The 21,428-nt window shown below is 39.1% G+C and overlaps 2 protein-coding genes across 6 annotated transcripts in view; both read left to right on the plus strand.

Moving 5' to 3' along the window:
• The window catches only part of TRPC3 (transient receptor potential cation channel subfamily C member 3), a 32,966-nt gene extending 12,141 nt beyond the window's left edge, over positions 1-20,825 (plus strand). The window contains exons 3-13 of one of the 5 annotated variants that reach the window (XR_005629116.1): positions 5,059-5,244; positions 9,657-9,821; positions 11,890-12,106; positions 13,179-13,412; positions 14,547-14,811; positions 15,318-15,513; positions 16,600-16,809; positions 17,349-17,432; positions 17,941-18,016; positions 18,528-19,863; positions 20,270-20,374. Coding sequence is in view for 4 of the 5 variants with exons in the window: in XM_039722939.1 (XP_039578873.1) it covers positions 5,059-5,244; positions 9,657-9,821; positions 11,890-12,106; positions 13,179-13,412; positions 14,547-14,811; positions 15,318-15,513; positions 16,600-16,809; positions 17,349-17,432; positions 17,941-18,016; positions 20,270-20,412 (1,776 nt within the window). In the remaining variant the exon portion in view is untranslated. Of the gene's footprint in view, positions 1-5,058; positions 5,245-9,656; positions 9,822-11,889; positions 12,107-13,178; positions 13,413-14,546; positions 14,812-15,317; positions 15,514-16,599; positions 16,810-17,348; positions 17,433-17,940; positions 18,017-18,527 lie in introns of all 5 variants that reach the window. The other 4 variants (XM_039722969.1, XM_039722961.1, XM_039722948.1 and 1 more) reach the window with 4 other exon arrangements.
• A 310-nt stretch (positions 20,826-21,135) lies between these two features.
• The window catches only part of BBS7 (Bardet-Biedl syndrome 7), a 16,726-nt gene continuing 16,433 nt past the window's right edge, over positions 21,136-21,428 (plus strand). The window contains exon 1 of the mRNA XM_039722985.1: positions 21,136-21,384. Coding sequence (XP_039578919.1) covers positions 21,349-21,384 — 36 coding nt within the window. The 5' untranslated portion in view covers positions 21,136-21,348. The remainder of the gene's footprint in view (positions 21,385-21,428) is intronic.

A 21,428-nucleotide genomic window follows, 5' to 3' on the forward strand; every position in this document is an offset into this window, starting at 1 on the left:
AAGTTGCAAGACACCTAGCCAAAAAAAAAAAAGTACTGAAAATTAATAAAAATAGATGAGGAAACTGGAGCCCTAAAGACCATTTCTTTCTACTCCTTTCATCTCCAAGCTTCCTTACTTCCAATTGTGAAATCCTTGTTTCAACCTGCTGTTTGTCCTTTTGCTCTTCGTCTGTTATATTTATTTCTTCTTGACACTTTTACTCATTTTTGATCTTTGTATCCACTTGTCTTCTTCCCATGTAGTCTTCTATTCAATTCTATCATGGCCAGGGCAGAGAGTACAGTATTTGACTCTGACTTTACTTGGTGTTCCTAGTCTCCTAATTCCAGGGATTGCCTGCAGGTTTTCAGATGACATCAGGAATTTCAGTTTGATCTTGGTGACCAATGCTACCAAATTGTAAAACCTGGAAGTGTATCTTGTCTTAATGTAAAAAAGTGACCATTACCATAGTTGGAGAATTACCTTCTCCTTTCCAGTAGCACCACAAAATACATCACAATACAAATATTCCCGATTTTTATGTTTTCCTGTTCTCCTATTTTTAGCAGACCATGGCCACTGCAACTTGGCTTGGGGAATGACAGGGTTGGGTTACTAAAGTGAATTGATGTTCACCCACCTCCCTGAGAACTTTAAAGCTGTTACTGCCCAGGGAAGGGAGGATTTCTGGCAGTCAGAACAGCTGATGGAACTTTCCATTGGAGTCACCATAGGAAGAGAGAGGACAAAGTAGCAAAAAACCACTGTGGTTATCTCTTTATACCAGCTTTCAACTAAATACTGTCCTGTCTAAGCAAGCTGAGTTCTCCCAGCTGCAATTGCTCTGGCAAGGATCAAAAAGGTTGTAGTCCTGCTTTTTCTGTAGGATAAATCCCTGTTCTCAGTTTTGCTAAAAGCTCCTACTGAACCAACGGAAGATGTGGACGTGCATCTAAAAGCAGAATCTGTCAGTGTTCCAAGTAAATTTACATAGTGTTGTCTCAGCTGAACTAACAAAGAGTGTTAAAGCTTGATCTAGGTTTAGGCTCAGCTTTTGAAAGGACAGGGCCCAGATCCATAACCATTAGTGCAATTACGTGCTTTCTTTGCATATACAGTTACATGTGCAGACTCACCATCTGTGTGATTTCCAAGTGGCTGTCTACCAGATAATAACATAAATTTATGATTAAGTATGATGACTGTGAATTAGTTGTGCATTGCTCGTGAATTTTGGTGCTTGCCACACTCCTCTAACAGAACACAGATCCCTACATTTTGGCTGCATGTGATTGCTCAGTATAAATTTGCTTTGCAGTGGTTACAAATCTTGAGTGGAGTCAGCTGAAGGTTTTCTGTTCATGCGCTTTGTTCTTTGCACACAGACTGATACCACCTTTGTCAAGACTCCAGATGAATTCACAGGGCAGTGCTTGATGTTATGAGTCAGAACAGAACACACAAATTTGGGCAGGCTGAGATCCAGCTTTTGATGTGTGTCAGAGTACTCTGAAACTGCTTGTGAGACACAGCTTTGCAATTCCAGACGTCGGCAGTTGCCCTGAATGTGCTGGAGTCACCTGCGGAACCTGGGAAATGCAGGGTGTAGGCTGGTATTTTTTGATGTTACAAAGATGTTTGTGCAACTGTTAGTCAGTGTTGATCTGGTGGCTTCATTTGTATGTTCTCAGGAGTGAGTAGAGGTGATTTGGATGACAGGGACCATAGATTAAAATTTCTGATGTTCACACAACACCCTAGAGGTAGAAGGTTGTTTAAGAATCAGGTGCTGTTTGTCTGTTTAATTCTGTAAAGCAATCAGATAGACTGGGATAAATTTGATTTGCTAATACATAGGTAAATAAAGACCTGGAGAGGGAAATCTGACAAATTTTCCTGCTACAAGATTCAAAGCCAGAGTGGGATATTAAGAATGCACGTACTTTGCAGTTCTCATAACAGCATTTGTGAATAATGTAGGCTGTATTTAATCCTTAAATTTGACAGAATTAAACCTCTTCCATTATATCGTTAATCTTATCTGGCAATAAACATAATTTTTATAAGCAAGTGGTGCATCTACCAATGAAGAAACCTGGCATTCATGTTTCTACTGTTATTCTACTGCTGTTAGAACAAATCTGGGTAACTCTTGTGTTAGGCAAACATGCAAAGCATGGAAATAGCTCTTGTTATTTCCTAACTATTAGAAATCCACTATTTCTTCTTCTATTTCTTCACAATTTGCAAAATAATGAGAAAACACTTTGTAATTGAAGCCTCTCCCTGCAACTGGATAGCCCATGTTCATTCATACAAGGGCAAAATTTGGGTTGTGTTATGTTGTAAAGCACTTGAATAATACAAAACCATCTCAACTAAACTTTGTTAAACCTTAATAAGATAACACTTTAGACTGTAGGTTAGATACAAATAATAGTAAAACAAATACTTCTTTTTTGTCTTGGTGAAGTTAAAAGTGCCTGGAACCTCAGGTGAGAAAGAATGTAGTTTCTCTTTTAGTTATGCTGTATTATTTATGAAGTCACTGCAGAAAATTTATCCTCCCATGTTCTTAGAACAATGGATTTACAGCTACTTTGAACTGCTAGAGAAAAGTTGATTATCAGTCTTACTCCTGTTGAATTAATGTTAAGCTGTGTCTGATGATTTTCATGGCTTTTGCTCAGCCACCTCCTTTAGTACTTCCTTTAGCTGTAGTGAAATGTGTAAGCAACTCTTGCTTGATGCTTAAGGAAGAGTGTTCAAGTTCTCACATATTTTTTTCACAAAATAATTACTAAATATATCAACAACATAGGACTTGAATAAACTGAAAGCATGGTATTGTTTTCAGCTTTATTAGATTGTCTTCAGTCACTCCTTTTTCTTCAGTGAATAAAATCCCCATCTTCTTTTTACATTGTGTCACCTCGTGGTGCTCTGCTTAATGTTGTCCATAACCTGAATTCTAGCAGTTATATACTTAAGAGTTTTGGCCTCTGTGATGGAGCTCTTTCTTGACTAGGCTGTCATGAAAGACTGTTCCTCTTTGTTGTTTTCCTATTTTTTTGACTGCTGCTATTTTCTAGCCATCATCCTGGAGTCTTCTTTTGCAGGGTTTTTCCTTTGTATTGTCACAATCTAATCACATTTCATGTAAAAGCTCTGTCTGCATTCAGACCTCCATGCTGGAAAGTATATTTCACTCCCTTGATTAGCTAGCTTTTTTATGAGACTTTGCCTTTTTCAGATTCCTAAATCTTGGTCATACATAAGCTTACTTATCCCTTCACTGAATTTAATCACACATCCCAGTATTATTTTTACATTTGGCTCTTCTGTCCTTTTCTCCTTGGTTACCAAAAACAAATCTAAAATAACCTTACATCCTGTTGCTTCACTGACACTGAATTAATTTGTCCTCTGTGACCAAAGGAAATAACAGGATCCTGTTTAAGGTCTATGATTAGGACTGGTTGTTTCCAAGTCCATATCAGGGATGTTAGTCTTGTGTAATAACACAATTTCTAGGAGTATTTGTTTGTCTCCTGTAATGTTTCATTTTGATTCATATCTGAATCTGACCTGTGGGGTTGATGGCTGATTCTTGCACTTACCCTATGCAGCCTCTTTTCCCGTCATTTCCCAAAATAATTTGAAACTACTGAGAGCACAGTAGCTTCTCTGTCCCATTATATAGATGCTGAGTTGAAAATTTAGCAAAACTACCAGTACAAGGAGATAAAATTACTTAGGACAGAAAGAAAAAGTAAGGGTTTCAGAAAAAAAAAAAAGAAAAAAAAAAAGAAAAAATATTAAGTGAGAAAATTATGAGGGCAAAAGCAGTAAGGAAACATTTTTGGGAAGACAGGCACCTCTAAGGGAAAATCTGCACCCTCAAAATGATTTTGAAAAGGCAATATCTGGAAATGAACAGTGAAACACACAAAATGGAGAGGCAGAGGGCTCAAAGTAGTGTTTTATTGGCCTGGTGGAGGAAAAAAAGAACCTGAAGAAAAGCTATGGAGTAATTGAAAAAGGTGGTTGTGCTGTTTCTAGTTGGGTACTGAAGGTAAAATTGGAAGATTCAGTCAAGTTTCCTCCTCTAGCTGTACCCTCATGTGAGGAAATCAGAGGCCACCTCTCAGATATGGAAATTCTAGAAGTCTGAGTCTAATGGATACAAAAATGAAGACTGAGGTTTGTGCTGAAGCAGAGATCAAGATAACAGTTTATTGGTAATGTCACAGAGGTGGTGGGAGACATTTACAAGTATAGACAAAAGTACAGGCAAGATCTCAGATGTGCATGCTTTACTGAATTAGCTAAAAATTCTGAAAGGCAGCCACAAATGTTTTGTCAGAGGAGGAAGAAGATTAGAGAGAAGCAAATATTTAATGTTGACATATACGATAGTCCTTGGAAAGACTGAACAGGTATGGAGGATGAATTCTCCTGTTCTTTCCAGAGCACTCCTAGAGGAAATTTGGGGTATTTTGCCCACAGTGTTGGTGTCCAAGTTTGTCCTGTAGTTACTCTATGCAACTGCTTTGTAACCCACTGTGCCAATTGTGTGTGAGACCTTCCAAGGGAAGGTGGGAAGCAGAGGGTGGAAAAGGAAAAAGGGGGAAGTGTACCTGGTGTACATCAGAGCAATGAGCAGTCAGCCACTTAAGCAGTGTAGAAAGAGCTAAAAGATATTTGTAGCTTCAGAGGCAATTATTTCATTAGTTGTCAGCAAATTTTTTGCAAGAATCAAGTTACTTTTTTAATAGTCCTGGTCCTGCTTTGTTTGCGAAATTCTTATATTTTCAGCTGCCCCTTGTTGCTCATTCAGGTTATTTTGATATAATGATACATGGGAACATGTATGTTCCTATGCTCTGTTCAACAAGGTGTTCACCTTGTGTCAGAGAATGAATGGTTCTGTAATATGTGATATACTCTGAACTTGACACGGTAAAAATCAAACACTTCATTTTTATCAATTTGTACGGGTCCTTTTCTCCTCACCCTTGACTCTTAAGCACATCTGTGACAGGCCTTTTTCTGTCCCCCCTCCTGTTCCAGAACGACTATCGCAAGCTGTCCATGCAGTGCAAGGACTTCGTGGTTGGTGTCCTGGATCTGTGCCGGGACTCGGAAGAGGTGGAGGCCATTCTGAACGGGGATGTGAACGCAGAGCCGCTGGAAGCGCAGAGGCACCGGGCGTCCCTGAGCCGCGTCAAGCTGGCCATTAAGTACGAGGTCAAAAAGGTAACTCTTCACAGCTCTCAGGCACTCTGGCAGGAGGGCAGTGCCACCTCCTCCTTCCACAGGTGTTGTGACCCCCTGGTCAGATGCACAAGTGAGACATGGGGTGAGTAATCAAGACTCTCACAAGGCAGAAGGGGACTGTAATGAAAGAGTTTAGTTTAATCTACTTCCCACCGCTGAGAAGTGGCAGGAGATTGTAATGGCATAAATGAGGTGTGCTAACCAGGCTTTGCACAGTTGGTCAGATCCCTCTCCTGATTAATCCAAAAGGTGTTTCAGTAGAGGCAGATTTTCACTCAGTGACACTCAGGCTGTGCCTTCTGTCAGTCAATGCAGTAATACTTATTCCAGAGAGAAGTCTGTGTTGGTCAAAGTGTTGGTTTCAACCCATAAGTAACTCCTCTGCATCTGCGGGTTGTAGTGAGAAATTCCACGTCATTTACCATGCTTGTTCCTTTAAAAATATTTTAAAACTCAGCCCTGGAAGTGCATGGAATATGTCTGTGGCTGCTTGATCAGTTCATTTCAGTTCTTCACCTTTGTAGCTGTGTTTATTGGTGTTTGGCAAGCATTTTCAGTAGATGTCTCTCTCAAAGTAGTTTGTATTTTGTGAATGAATGTTATGCTTTGAAAAATGGAGCTGTGCATCACACGTTTGACATAAATACATATCCTTTAACCATAGTTCTGATTGTATTGCTAGGTTCTTCTCCTCAAGATCCCACATTAGGCTAGCACAGAAAAGAGTTAATACTGTGTCCTGTTGTGAGAGGAGCCAGGAAATACAGCAGTGCCTATGTATTATTTACAGCTACCTATTTATATGATTAGCATCACTTCCATTCCTTGCAGCCATTATAGTTTCATCATCTCCACAAGAAGCCTTGTGTCTCTCAGAATAAATAACCCTGTGTTCTGTGGCCACCTCTTGAGCCAATCTGCCATATAAAACAAATTGTAAGGACCCTGCCAGAGCAACTGGGGATTGCTGTTGTTTATGACGGCCCCAAAAGATTGATAATAAAAATTGTAAACACAGGTCCCAAGCAGCAAATAATAATTTCCAGTAAAGGATTGGTCTACAGCAGATAAATGCATATTAATTGCCAAAAATCAAGGTAAATATATACAAGCATTAAATTAGTTTAAAAGACTGGAACTGGGGGAAAAAAATCAAAGTGCATAAGCATGCTTTAGTTTCTAAATATGTACTTCTTTATGCTATTGCAGTGTAATGTGTACCAAAACTTTGTTGATGCTTGTGTCTCAGCTTTCACGCTGAAGGCTGTGGTTTTCTTTTATGATTTTGTTGTCACTGATGAAATTCACTGCTGAGCAAAGGGCCACACAGATCTGTTAAGAATAGCAGAAATCTGAATAATAAAAAACAAAAAAAAGAGATAATTCCTCATAGCAAACTTGTTCTCTTCTCTTGCAAGAGAGAAACTCAGAGTGCTGGCTGCAGTTCATGACAAATACAGTTGGAAGCTACAAGAGGAATGATCTTGTTGGGAGGAAATAGATGGTGCAGAGTTGTTACCATATTCATACATGTGCAGTTCCCTGGAAGTGGCCATTACACAGGGCATGGCAAGGATGGAAATGTCTCTGCCATGGTGGTCCTTTCATGATGAGATTTGCCCTGTCAGAGCTGTGACAGATTCTAGTGATATCCTGACTGGAACAGGTTCAGTTGTGGGAACACCACATGGGACTACTTCAACCCTCTCACCACAGGAAGCAGACAAGGATGTGGCCTATTTCCTTAGCTTTCTGTATTTCTAGCTGTGCTTCCAGGTCAGGTCCATCAAGGTCAGTTCCCTGTTGCCAGCAGTGCAGCCAAACAGAGCAGCAGCAGGTCCATGAAATAGGCAATGAGCCTATGCCCTGTCCAGAGGGTGGAGAGGCAGGAAAAACATATAACAAGTAGCAAATGTGCTCAGAACCTCAGTGTTAGGGAAAGGGAGTTTTTAATTTTATTAGTAATGAAACTCTTGCACCTAATGCCCTAGGTACTGCAGCAATGTGGAGCCCATCTTTTAAACATGATGTGATTTTGAAGCTAAGGTTCAGACTGGAACTGCAGCCCCAATAGAGAAGGACTAAGGGAATTAAGGGAGGGAAGAAAAAAAACCCCACCAAATTAGTCTTGCTCTGTATGCTGAATTGATGCTTTTAGTTTTGTGTCTCAAATCTGTCTTTAGATTGCCAACAAAATTCCAGAGAAGAGCTAATACTGGCCCAACTAATCTGCAGTTCTTGCCGAGACAAAAATCAGTATGGAATTTCCAAGTGAAATTAATATCAGCTGATAGATAAGAAAGAAGATGCAAAATTCTCTTTGTGTTTTGTGTGTTAGTATCAGAGTGTGCCAGGATTTGTTCTCGCTCCATCTAAACCCAGCCATTATGGTGACAGAAATAAATAACATAATCACTCTGAGTCATACAGAAAAATATTTACATACTGATGACTTGATTCACGGTCATGAAACTGAAAACATCAGAAGTGTTACTGTCAATTATGCTTGGAAAAACATCTACATTAAAATTGGGATATTTTTTCTTTTAGTGATCAGTTCTCACGCATCATTTTTGTTCACTGAGGTTCTTCCTGGAGATTAAAGTATTAGATACATGTGATAATAAGTTCAGCATATGTAATGAAAAGTGAGAAACTGCATGGAAAATAGAGTGAAAGGAGAAATGCAGGAAGAACAAGGTTATAGGATGCTGTGAGCAGGGGGTAAAATGTGATGTGAGCTTACTGTCCTTGGAGGAGATGAAGCTGCAGGCAAATACAGGTAATACAGACACACATGCAGCAGGGGTGGGCAAAGTTTAAAGTTGCTGAAAATAAACATAATCATAAGTTGAAGTATTTCAGTAAAGACTGAGAGAGGAGGGATGAATTTCAGAGCTTTTATGGATGAAAAGTGACACAACTTGCTCTGAGGGCTTGGAAGTAGTACACATTGTGCAGTTGCCAGCAGTTAAATAAGTCACTATGATCCTCTCAAGAGCCTTTAGACTCACTGCCAGAGAAGATCTTGCCCATAACTCTTGGGATTTTATTCACTAAGTCTTCCTTTTTTTAAATTTTTTTTGGAAATTATAGCAGATCTCCTCTTAGTGTCAGATCAAAATGTTGATAGATCAGGAGAATAAACCAGCACAGAGCTCTGGATGAGGTGCCACAGGGCCCATGGGCTGATTTGCAGCCCTGGGTAAACTTCCTTAAAGCTCCTTTACTGTTTCTTCCCATTCCCCGTGGTAACAGAAGGAATGATGTGGGTGTTTCTTCCCTCCTCTTCCCTACAGTTTTAAGCCTGATTTTAAAAATGTCTTTGTAATTTGAAATAATTATTTACTTTCCTGCCTTTGTCCGCAGTTAATCTGCTGTGGGATTTGTCCCTTTGATGTCCTGAGTTGACAATGAAATTTATCTTAGCAGAAGAAGAGGCTGGGGGCATATGTCAGAACACACAAACACACAAAAACCCAATCTCTTCTTCTCAAATGGGCCAGGCTGGCAGTTTTTATGGTGCATAAGCTTCAAAGGTGACAGCCTAATAAAAGGAACAGAAGCAGTTTGAGTTGACATTAATTTCTTAAAGAACTTTTTTACAATCTCTTTATTTATTTCTCTTGGCCACTCCACTTTATGTACAAACTGCATTAATATGTGAAGTAATGCAGCACACACCAAAATGCTTAGGGACTTTAATTTTACAGCAAAGCAGATTAAAGTATGAAGATTGCCTCCCTTTTTAAAGTTTGTGCAGCACCTTCAGACTGCTCTTCTTGAAAGGTTTAAGGTTCCCTGTTTTCATTGCCAATGATTTAATTTGATTTTCTTTAAAAAGTCTGTCCTGTTGTACTACTCTATGCACTTTTTAATGAGATTTGGAATATTAATAGAGTTTTGCAAGCAAGACCTGGCAAACAACAGTGTATGTAGTACATAATGATCTCTGCAGAGTACAAGGGATAATAAAATGGGTATCCAACGTTTACAGTATTTTCATTATTTTTTCCAGAGTATAACCAACTGATGTCAAATCTCACTCTTAACCCAACACAAATTATCAGTTATCAGGTTTATTTTCAAACTCTTTTTTGTGAAACACCTAGCCTTCTTTATTCTGATTCACTAGTTACTAGTAAGTGTATTACCAGATTTCTTCAAACTGCTGTGAAAACCAGGCTGCTTCACCCTTGTGCTTAGCTGGTGCCCCCATGTTCTTGTGATGTGGCAGTTTCTTATTAACTTTTTTTTAAAGGGAATGAGAAAAAAGGCCATGGTTCTTAAATATCTGGTGTTAATTTAGACTTCAGGTGATTGCAGTTGTGCATGTTATGTAACTCTTATTAATGACAGCATGCCTTTTTTCTTTTTCATTTTCTTTGCAGTTTGTGGCCCATCCAAACTGTCAGCAACAGCTACTGACAATCTGGTATGAAAATCTCTCAGGATTACGGGAGCAGACCATAGCTATCAAGTGTCTGGTGGTGCTGGTTGTGGCACTGGGCCTTCCCTTTCTAGCCATTGGTTATTGGATTGCACCATGTAGCAGGGTACTGCATTTTATAAATTATGTGTCTTGTGCTGTTCTGAGAGCTGCTTTTCCTTTCCTGGCAGTCAACATGCAACTTCTGCTGCTTCCAAATTCTAACTAATTAATGATATTTTTAGCAATCCCTAACCTTGCGCCAAAAGATGCTAGGGGGGTTTTTGTTACTTGCACTGTAAAGAGGGAACCACAATAATGAAGTATGAATATAAATTAACATTAAACTGAAGGAAAGAAAAATGACCTTCTCTGAGAGCTTTTTTTTTCTTTTTTAAATTTCCCTAGTTTATGCTCACCTCACTGTATCTGCTGTGTAATTTATTATATTAGTAACATGGAGTTTTTGAAAGTCACCACTCAGATTCTTTATGAAGTCTCCTCTGGTGGCATCCTAAGGTCTCATGCTGTTCCCATATAAACCATTAGCAGAACATCTGTTGACTTTACTGATGCAGAACTTAATCTTAAGTAAAATATTTGTTATCCCAGCCCTAGGAGGTCTGTTTGCTAGCTGAACCATAGAGCAGAAATTAAATTAAATACATCATTCTGACCATGTAGTGGGGTGTATTTGTAAAAGAGCACAGCTGTGAACTCTTACCTTTTAAAAAATATGTGAAAGTGTAAGGGTGCTCCCTCCTTTCCTGCTGATCTCACAAGGAAAGGAACAGCAGTTTCTTTGAAATCCCGATGGTCTGTAGCACATGAATTGTTTGCAAATCAGGTGTATTCATAGATCTTTGGTATTTCTCTGTTGCATTAACATTTTTAAAAATTTTAAGTACATGTACTCCTGTGCTGAATGTGGTCTTTTAATTTTATTTCCGTAGCAAGTGTAAAGCAAAGAAATGTGAGTTTCTTTTATATTTCATTCTTCTAGTTCATCTCAAAGAGGATAAGGTTTTTCTCATCCACGTATTTGAAGGGAACCTCATCTTTTCTCGGGGTTAAATATTTATTTACTTTGAAGATAAACCTTTATGAAAATAGTGTAATTGTTACTCTCATTATCCTCTGAAATGTCTCTTTCCATTAATACCTTTAGTAAATATATTCCTCACAGCTCCATATAATAGGAACATCTTAATATATATTTTTAACTGGTGTCTAATATGGAAAAGAGACATTTGTCCTTGAGCTGTAATTCCCAGTAGCAGAAATATCTGATGTTTTTCTTCAGTGCTCATGTCAAATTAAAGTGCTATACATTCAGGTCAGTGGTTGGATATTGCAATTACAAAATGCCTTCTAAAGGTCAGGAGCAGGAAGGGAACCTGAGATTGTTTGCCCAGGTAGTAGCGTGGTTTAATGTCTGCTGGTTTGCTTAGTTCATAGTAGCTGACCCAAATTTCAAGGAAAACAATTCCTTGAAATAAGAAAGCTCATGTGGTCTTACGGAAGCAGCTGGTCCCCTCTTCTGGTGCAGACAGACTGCCCCTACTGCTGCTGTTTTGTTCTTTTACTAGGTGCAGATGTGAATTAAACCTACTGAATTTATTTTAAAAACCACTAATATTTCTGATCTTATTCTTCTTAGTCTGTTTTGTGGAACATTCGGTAGTTTTGATAGAAATAGGTACTTATTTTGGCACTTAGAGCTCTGAACATGTGTTCTGTGAATGAAATACAGTAACCAGAGATAAGAAAACAACTAATTGTTCCTATAGCTGTAGTTATAGAAAAGTTAATAGTATACTCTTGTTGTTAGGGAAAAATTTTTGCTGGAGTTGGAGATTTGAATAATTATCTTTCACTGGGCTTGCTTTAGAAACTCCTCCTGGTCACAGCCATTGTACATTTGCAATTCCTTGGAGTGTTTCCTCTCAAACATTGCCATCTAGAATTTGTGGAATAACATGAGCACTCACTAACAGAACAACATACTCTGTGAGGCTCCCTGTGGGAGCCTTTTGTCTGAAATGGCAAATCGGCACAGCTGAGTGCTCTTGGAAGAGTATCCTTTAAGAATGAGGTTTTTGGCTGTCCTGAGCTCCGAGTACCCATTTATGCTTCTGGAATGCCTGGTGTTTCTTTGAGAAAATTGAGTGACTGCTTTCATTCTGCCTTTGCAGCTTGGAAGAATTCTTCGAAGCCCATTTATGAAATTTGTGGCACATGCAGCATCCTTCATTATTTTCCTAGGCCTGCTGGTGTTCAATGCTTCAGACAGATTTGAGGGCATAACGACACTGCCGAATGTCACTGTTACTGATTACCCCAAGCAGATCTTTAGGGTGAAGACCACCCAGTTCACCTGGACAGAAATGCTGATCATGGTGTGGGTTCTTGGTAGGTATATTGCCCCTTCATCTTCCTGTTTTCCTGCAAATAGAAATTCTGAAAGGGAGGAGAGAAGCTCAGGTCCCAAAGCTTTGATCCAGCTGCTGTGTGCAGCAACTAATAAACCCTTAGGGCAGGTAAGAGGGCATTAGAACAGATTTTGAATCATTTGTATCTCCTGGTTTAAGCACTGCTTCATCCTAAATTGTGTCAGGGTAGGGAGTGAGTATCACTTGCATGTTGCCTTTTGGGAGTTCCAGCTTATTCTCTTTATTTGACAGAAGGCAAGGACTGGGATTTTCCAATCCAATGTGTGGCTGCTCTGAGTGTGGTTGGGATAGCAGCAGCAGCCCTTTTGAATTACACAGCCAGAGAAACAGAAGTTTGTGGGGTTGTGATTCTGCTTTTAGTTGGGTTTTTATTTTCCCTAAGAAGCCTCTTTGAATCAAGCAAAAAGTATTGATTCACAACAGCTGCATCTCATGGTTATGGTGAGGCTGTGATCTGTATTAAATCCACATAAATTAATTTCTGACAAGAAGTTTAAGTGAGAAAACCTAATTACACATAGCCAAATTCCACTTTCTATGCTGAAAAGAAGCTTATTCTGTAAAGTGGAAAAACAGTAGTATAATGTGCCCTTTATATTTGGTCATCTGTGGTTTTGGGTAATTGTGTTCTTGTGAAAAAATTAAACCATCTGATTCAGAAGTGGGTTAGGAATATAAATGGTATGAAAGTAAGAGAATGTTTTTCCCCCACACTTTATTTTTTCTCCTTTGGAATTACAGAGGTTTTGTTGTTTGGCCGCGATACTTTCACTGCAAAGTCAAGGCTCTACTCTACCCTGTGTGGGGTGATGTCTGAACTATATTTCCATTAATTAATCTCAATATCTTGCTATTTGATCAACCGTGTTGAAACCAAGAGAGAATAACCTTAGTGATGATGCTGTGATACTGCAATTAAGTGAATCTCTGCTCCACTGGTATCATACACTTCCATGAAATGGGAGAATGCAGGGAATTTAAATGACAACGGTTGGGCAAACATTGCTGTGCTTTTTCATTTCTTGTTGCAGGTATGATGTGGTCAGAATGCAAAGAGCTGTGGCTGGAAGGACCCAGGGAATACATCTTGCAGTTATGGAATGTTCTGGATTTCGGAATGCTGTCCATTTTTATTGCTGCTTTCACAGCCAGACTCCTGGCATTCCTTCAGGCCACAAAAGCACAACAGTATGTGGACAACTACATTGAGGAGAATGACCTCTCTGAGGTCACACTTCCTCCAGAAATTGAATATTTTACTTATGGTGAGCTTAGTTTTTCTGCCAAACACATCTGAACATAGGAAAGCTTGAAGGGTGCATTTAGAAGCCTCTCTTTACCATAAAGCTAAATTTGACCCCCTTGATTTTAGACATTTGGAGGTTATATTTTATTCTTGGCTAGTTGCACAACAGATGAAATGTTGATCTGATTCCTTTCTCTTTTTTTTTTTTGGTTCAGTTGTTTGATAGTTATTCATGGTCATAAACATCTATCAGCATTTCCTCCTGAAGGAAGGATGCTGGCCCTGTGAAGGTCTATTTAAATAGAATAAAACTACAAAATATTTATTGCAATGCAGAAATTGTCAATAAAGGTGTGATTAACAACACAAGAAAATGCTACTGACCATGTATTTTAGGATGGGCTTCGATATATTGTAACAGCAGACTTGGTCTTGTTACTTATCTTTATTGCAGTATAACTAATCTGAATATTGTATACTGAATATAATATCTGAATATAACCATTGTGCATATGTAAATACACATTTAGAAACACAGGGTATTTTGATATGAAACACATTTTAATTCAGTGTTGCTCTGCTAAGATGGTGCATTAATTCACATCGTAATTTATGAATTTCTGTATAACTCAATTGTTTCTGTGCACATTGTGTGTAAAACCCACAATCCTATTTCTTTTGAGGTAATTGGCAAAAGTCTTTATGGTCACTGTGGGAACTAGGTTATATCCTGCAAAAAAGCAAAAGCTTGGTGTGACTAATAAATGAAATTGTTCATCAGGCAGCACTTAACTGCCCATCAATGAAACACCAAATAGGAATAAATTTCCCAGCTTTAGCGCAGTGTTTGCTAAGGTAGCTAATACAGACAAGTTAAAAATGCAGTAAGAAATTGTTATTATCTAGTTCAGGTTAAAAGCCAAAATGCAGAAGAAAATGTTATGTTTCTTCAAGTCACTTTTCTTCTAACAGAAGGCAATGTAACTCATATTCTTAATTTATTACTTAAATGAAAAAGGAATAGAGCAGCATCTATTAGACTCTTCAAATATTTGTCTCAACTAAATTCAGACATGATAATGGAAAAGTCCTATCAAGGTTTATTCTTCAAGATTCTGATAAATGAGTAACCCCTGTATTTCATATCTTCCAGCTAGAGATAAATGGCTCCCATCTGATCCTCAGATAATATCTGAAGGCCTTTATGCAATTGCTGTTGTTCTCAGCTTTTCTCGGATCGCCTATATCCTGCCTGCAAATGAGAGTTTTGGGCCCTTGCAGATCTCTCTTGGAAGGACTGTTAAGGACATCTTCAAGTTTATGGTCCTTTTTATTATGGTATTTCTTGCATTTATGATTGGAATGTTCATACTGTACTCCTACTACCTTGGAGCTAAACTAAACCCAGCCTTTACAACGTAAGTATGAGGTTTCATTGTAAGTAAAAAGCCAATGAAAACTTTCAGGTTTTTCATTAAGATGACAAAGTCTGTGAGACATTGTGTGCTCTCTCTTAGCATTAAAATAAAACTGAAGACCTCAGAAAGCAGAACACAAAAGACCTATTGTTCCCTGTTTGTATAATGGAAGCTTTCATTTCAGCCTGAAATAATTTCACCTGTATATATTTCAGTCACACAGACTTGTGGGCAACCAGTTGGAAGAAAATATTACTTGATCTAAAATACCTTTCTAGTTCCTGTTGTTCTGCATGTATTATTACAGCTCCATTAGCTGTGATGGATAGGTGGAGCACAGAGGACAAATGGAAAGTACTGTGAAAAATGCTTCCTTGCATGTCTGTTGTTTTGATCAGTGTTCTGATTCACAGACAAATTATTTGAGGTTGTTTATCAGTCACTGTAAACACAACTTATTTCTTTGTGTGGTTACTAATAATGCCTTCCTCTTATTTCTCCTACAGAGTGGAAGAAAGTTTCAAGACCTTATTTTGGTCAATATTTGGCTTGTCTGAAGTAACCTCTGTTGTCCTCAAATACGATCACAAGTTCATTGAGAACATTGGTTATGTTCTTTATGGCATATACAACGTCACAATGGTGGTGGTTCTGCTCAACATGCTGATTGCTATGATCAACAGTTCATATCAAGAAATTGAGGTGGGCTCTGCTCTCAAGTTGTTCTCTTCTGTGGCTGTAAAAAGGGCAGAGAAAATTGGAATTATTTCAGTGGTATGCAAAAAGTACAAAGAAGAGGATATCACAGGAAAGGATATCAATAAAATGTGTAAAAGAAGGCTGACTTCATCTAACAACTCAGCCAAGCTGCAGAACCTCACAGCATCTAAACAAGTTTATGTCATGTTGTGTACACATTATATTTGGCATCCAACTCCAGTTAAAAAACAAATTAGAAGATGTATAGCATTGAAGTTACTTGGGTTTGGAAAATAAATCTCAGATTGCTGAAATGAAAGTAAAAGTGTATTTATAGTGCCAGCTTTCCAGATCATGAGTTCAAAGAGTACTACATTCACACAGATGCAGGCACACACCCACACAAACAGGAAGAACGATTATCTAAGACATAGTGTACAAATGGTTATGTCATTCCCAGTCTTTTCAATGAGTTCTGGGAAATGTTAGGGAATTCAGCAGGAAAAACTAGTTATAATCCAGCCTTGGAATACTTCAGTAAGAATGTATTAGGACAAAATAGGTTTGTCAGTATTTAACACAATTTCTTCAGAACCACAAAGTTTGCATTTTCTAAACTCCATTATAAATCAGAGTTGCTTGTCCTGGTTATGTAAAAAGTTGTGAGCACTACCATTTTAAGCCATTTTTTGCCTTGAGTCTAATACTTCAACACTTGTGCAAGTACCAAGCCCATGTGACCACTTTAATAAGAAAAACAAGACTTGAAAAACCCCTGAAAGCTCCACTTTAAATAGCAGGGAGTTTCTATGTTGGCTTTCACTTGGTGCAAAAATTATGCTTGCTTAAATGCTTCATGTGTTTGAACTAAGTGTTCTCAATGAAATGTTGCCATAAAGAGATGACTGAAATTTGGTTAAAATAGACTAAGTTAAGTGGTTGCATTTCTGCAGAACTGCTGGAAGTCTTACTAGCAAGAATACAATATTTTATCTAAAACCATAAAGATATTTCAAAGCAGTTTCATTTGAAAGAAGCTTTGCATTTCATAAAAACCAAGAGTATAATCTCTCTTATTTTCTAACACAGGATGACAGTGATGTAGAGTGGAAGTTTGCTCGTTCTAAACTTTGGCTGTCATATTTTGATGATGGAAAAACATTACCTCCCCCCTTCAGTCTTGTACCAAGCCCCAAATCTTTCTTCTATTTCATCATGAGGATCATTAACTTTTCTAAGTGCAGGAGGAGACGGCTACAGAAGGACATTGAAATGGGAATGGGCAATTCCAAATCAAGGGTAGGTTCTGAGATCTTCTCATTGCAGGGATTGTGTGATAATTTGTGTCTATTCCAGCGGTCTTCTTTTCTTTTTAGTTTTAGCCTGTAATCCATTATTCTAATGATAATAGAGTAATTAATCATTTATAGCAATAAATCTCTATTTCAGACTGCCTAAACATAGTGTATAAAGCAAGAAATTATTTTAAAATTTAAATTTTGTTAGAACAACCAAATCTGGAGAAACACAATTAAAACAGAAATTGATGAGTGTTCAAAAATGCAAATAATTCCCACAAGGAGTTACTTGAATATTGATAAAAGATACTTTAAGCCTATTTCCACAGAACAGGATGGCTAAAATTATCAGCATTAAAAAAACCCCAAACAAAATAAAACTGACATATAATTCAAGGCAATCTCATTTAAAAAAAAATAATATTCTAATATAGTAAAACATGGAAAGGTCCCCAACATGTCTAAAGAAAAATATTAATGGAGCTGAATCCTAACTGTGAATTCCATAATTTATTTTAATTTTGTCTCATTTCTTCCTAGTTAAACCTTTTCACTCAGTCGAACTCCAGAGTTTTTGAATCCCACAGTTTTAACAGCATTCTCAATCAGCCAACACGCTATCAGGTAAGTATATACAGTAATCACTGTCCTGAGCAATAGAACAGTGAGAAGGTTCTAGCAGAATTTTGTGTTTCAAGAACATTTTGCCTTCACCAGAGAAAGAAAATCTCCTGTAGAAATCAAACTCTGGGGTGCTCCTTGAAAAAAAAACAAAACAAAAAACCCCAAAATATTATTGTCCAAGCCCATAATTTGAAACATTTCAAAACTAGCTCATGCAGTACTTAAAATTGGTCTTTGATGTCCCCCTTGGGAAAATGCGAGGAGCAGACATCTGAAACTGGCGAAGGAATATCTGAAATGGGTTTCTGGGTAAAGGGATGTGAAAGCTGACTAGGTTGGCTGTTCCCTTCCTTTCTCAGCATGCCCCCAGAAAAGCCCATTTCAGGCAAGTACTTCTTCTGGGACTGTTCATTCTTAGGCAGATGTGACAGAGAGAGCTAAGAAAGAAAAATGAACAATGTTTAATTATATAATCTCACCTGATTATATAACTGTTTTAATCTGGCAGCAAATAATGAAGAGACTGATAAAGCGTTACGTTCTGAAAGCACAAGTGGACAAAGAAAATGATGAAGTCAATGAAGGTAAGAAAGAGACTGCAATATTTAGAGGCAATTTTTTTCATGTTGTATTAAGAACCAGTATTACAGTGATGCATGGGGGGTTTGAGTGAAAAGAGGGATTGTTTCTATTTCACATGCACTGAGGCTCAGATAGTAATGGAAAGTATGCCCATGTCATCAAAGAAATGGAAAAGTAGGACTAAAGAAGTAGAACTGAGAAATATTATGGGCCTCATTTCACAGACTGAAAATGAGGGCACAGACATAATGCACAGAGGAAATTTGTGAAGGAGCCATTAACTGTATTCACACTTCCAGAGTCCTAATCAAAACTGCAGGATCTTCCTCCCTATTTCATTCAACTGAGCACACAATTATACACAATTTAGCACTTTACACCCTGAACTATTTGTCCTCCCTTCCTTCACAAAGCTGTGAGGATTAATCACCTGTGAAGCTGCCCATCATTAAACAAAGCTCCACAGTCAGCTGCATGTTGATAAAAAAATGACAAATGTAACCTCTCTTTTAGTGGAAGATCTTTTGAGAAACAATGGATCTGAGCTCCCTGGCAGATGTGAGAGGTGCTTGCTGCAGTTGCACACCCTAACTCACCACTGGGATGAGACTATGGCAAAGGTTGTCCTCCTCCTTCCAACCTTCCAGGAATGAAACACAGGCCTGCAGTCCAACAAGGAAACTCCTGTGCTCTGGCAGATCCCCAAACAAAAACTCTAGCTAGAATGTTATCAAGCAATAGAGTGATGCAGGGATGGACTGAAGATGTTTTACTGGCATGGCAGCATCAGGCAGCTGTGTGCATGTGTGATGTAAGGGGCCTGAAAGGGCTGCTCAGCTCTCAGCTGAGGCAGCAAAGCTTCTGTTTTGCTCCCTAGTTGTTCTCTGCTTACCTATAACTCTCTTCAGCAAGAAGCAGGGAGCGAAAAGGATTAAATTAAATCCCCTTCAAATGGCAGCATTGTGCACTGACTGTTATCCTGACACTTCCCCATCCTGTGTGTCTGTACAGAGCTGTGATTGTCAGTGACAAAAACAGAAAGGCTCCTGAAAGTGAATCCTCTCAGTGTGCAGCTCTCCTGAATTCCCACCGCTTTCTTCCTGTTCCTTCTCTGTGATGTAGGAAATCATCTGCCTAGTGACTGATGAAAAGACTGTTCTGTCACCAGCAGCGCCAGCCCTTTCCAGATCCCTGATGCCACTCTGGTGTTGGCAGAGATGTGTTTAAATTAGAAAGACAGTGCAGAAGAATCAGGGTTTACTGACATCATGGTTCTGGCTTTGGCACCAGGTTTTGTAGAGGGAAGTCCACTTTGAGCAGGGCAAGTAACCCTTGAGTTCTTGAGTTTCACTCTTCATCTGCACAGCTAAGTGTTCAGTGTCCTGAGCATCTCATTGGTACCCAAAGCACAGACCCAGCCTCTGAAGACACAATTCTTGAAGTCTGCTATGCCCTAAACAGAAAACATTGGCATTTCTATGTACTATAACTACTTAAGCAAAAAGTCTCGAGATTTTCCCTGTTCTGCATCACTAGAGAATATAAGTGTCTCTTCATACTCCTTTCTTTCGTACATGACAAATAATTTCCCTAGGCAGATACTGTGTAAGAATTCATATCCCTCACACTTGCTGGAAGAACAGTATTTGAACATTTTTGAAAGCTTTTGCTCTTCAACTGAATATCCTACAAGGGAGCACATGCTGCTGCCTATTACGAGCCTGGCTTAGACAACTGTCTTGTTTAAATGTGTTTTTTGTATTTGTGTCAAATTATAACATCATGTTAAATTGGCTCACTTTTTCTAATTCCAAGGATGTTGGTAAGGAAGAGGAGAGACTCAAAAGCTGTGAGTTTTACTGCCAGCTCTGCCACACTTTTTCCTTGTGATTTTGGCACACCCCTTCAGAAAAAAAATCTTTTCCTTTTCTCTCTAAAAAGGGGATACTAATATTTACCAGCTGTTCAGCAGTGTTGGTGTGATTAATTCATTAACCTTTGTACAGCCCTTTGGGAATCTTTGGTGTTGTGTGTACACATGGAGCACAATGCTCCAGTGGACTGTGAAAATTCCTTTGGTGCTATTTAGGGCTGGAGACACATCTCACTGAGAATGAAGACGAGGTAAATCCTCCTGACCCATCCTGTACCTGCTCTCAGGAACATTTTGGGATGATAATCTGAAATAGGCACTGGTGTGACTTAACTGAATGTTAAACTTTGCTAAAAAGTGTTTATTTTCATTATTAATGCAGGTGAATTAAAGGAAATCAAACAGGACATCTCCAGTCTTCGCTATGAACTGTTGGAGGATAAGTCCCAAGCAACAGAAGAGTTGGCAATTTTAATACATAAACTCAGTGAGAAACTAAATCCTAATATGCTGAGATGTGAATGACTCAACAAAGGAACCGTGGCTTCGACTACAGCACAACTATTTATTGGCAATAATATTTCAGTATCTTATACTTGAAAAAAATGTATTGTAGATTTTTAGCACTAAATAACTTTATGTACAGCTTCTCTGGAATTTAGTCTTAGGAACTTTTATTAACTCACCACAAAAAGATTGCTCTCTTCATTTTAATTGTGTAAAAGCAAGAACTATCATAACTTTTTTTTTTGCATTTATGCATTAAAAATGTATAATGGTATCGATTGCTGATATTTTAACAGGTTTATGATTACATATGGAGAATTCTTTGCACTAAATTTGCAAGACAAAAAATTAACAGATACAGTGTTATACTCTGTTCCTTGCAGTGTCCAGGTACAAAATAGGATTTTTCATACTACAATAAACCAACTAGAGATGAGTGGAGGATTACTTGAAATCGTTGTTCTTTATTAGTGGTGCTAGTAACGCGTGTAAGCCCAGAACTCATGGTTATGACCACAAGGAATTGCTGAGAACCAGGTAAGTGGGAATGTAATGGCAGCAGCGCTATTTAACATGTCTCTATACACGTACCCGCACCACCCCTTTCTTAATTCAGTGTATTTACGCTGCGGCGACTATGGATTTATTTTTTTTTTAAACTGAGAGCCCGTGCAGGGCAGACATTTTTGGCTTCGTTGTTAAACAAACCATTCCTCCCGTGCCGTTCGGCACCGAGCCCGGGATGGCCCGGCGCCCTTCCCGCGGGAGCCGCCCCGGGGCGCTCCCGCCTCTGCCCGCCCCTCGCCCCGCCCCGCCGCCTCCCAGCCAATCGCAGCGCCCGTCTGGCCGAGGCCCCGCCTCCCGCCCCCTTGCGCAGCCAATGGGAGGCGGGCCCCGCGCGGAGGTTGCCGCGGTGACGGGCGGCGGGCGCGCCGTGCCCGCGGTAGGGACGCGATGGAGCCGAGCCTGGCACGCGTGGATTACCTGCAGGTGGGCACGGCACGGCACGGCACGGCAGCGCCCCGGCAGCGCCC

This window comes from Passer montanus, unplaced genomic scaffold, assembly GCF_014805655.1.
Source record: "Passer montanus isolate IOZ18808 unplaced genomic scaffold, ASM1480565v1 scaffold108, whole genome shotgun sequence".
NCBI classification, from domain to species: Eukaryota; Metazoa; Chordata; class Aves; order Passeriformes; family Passeridae; genus Passer; species Passer montanus.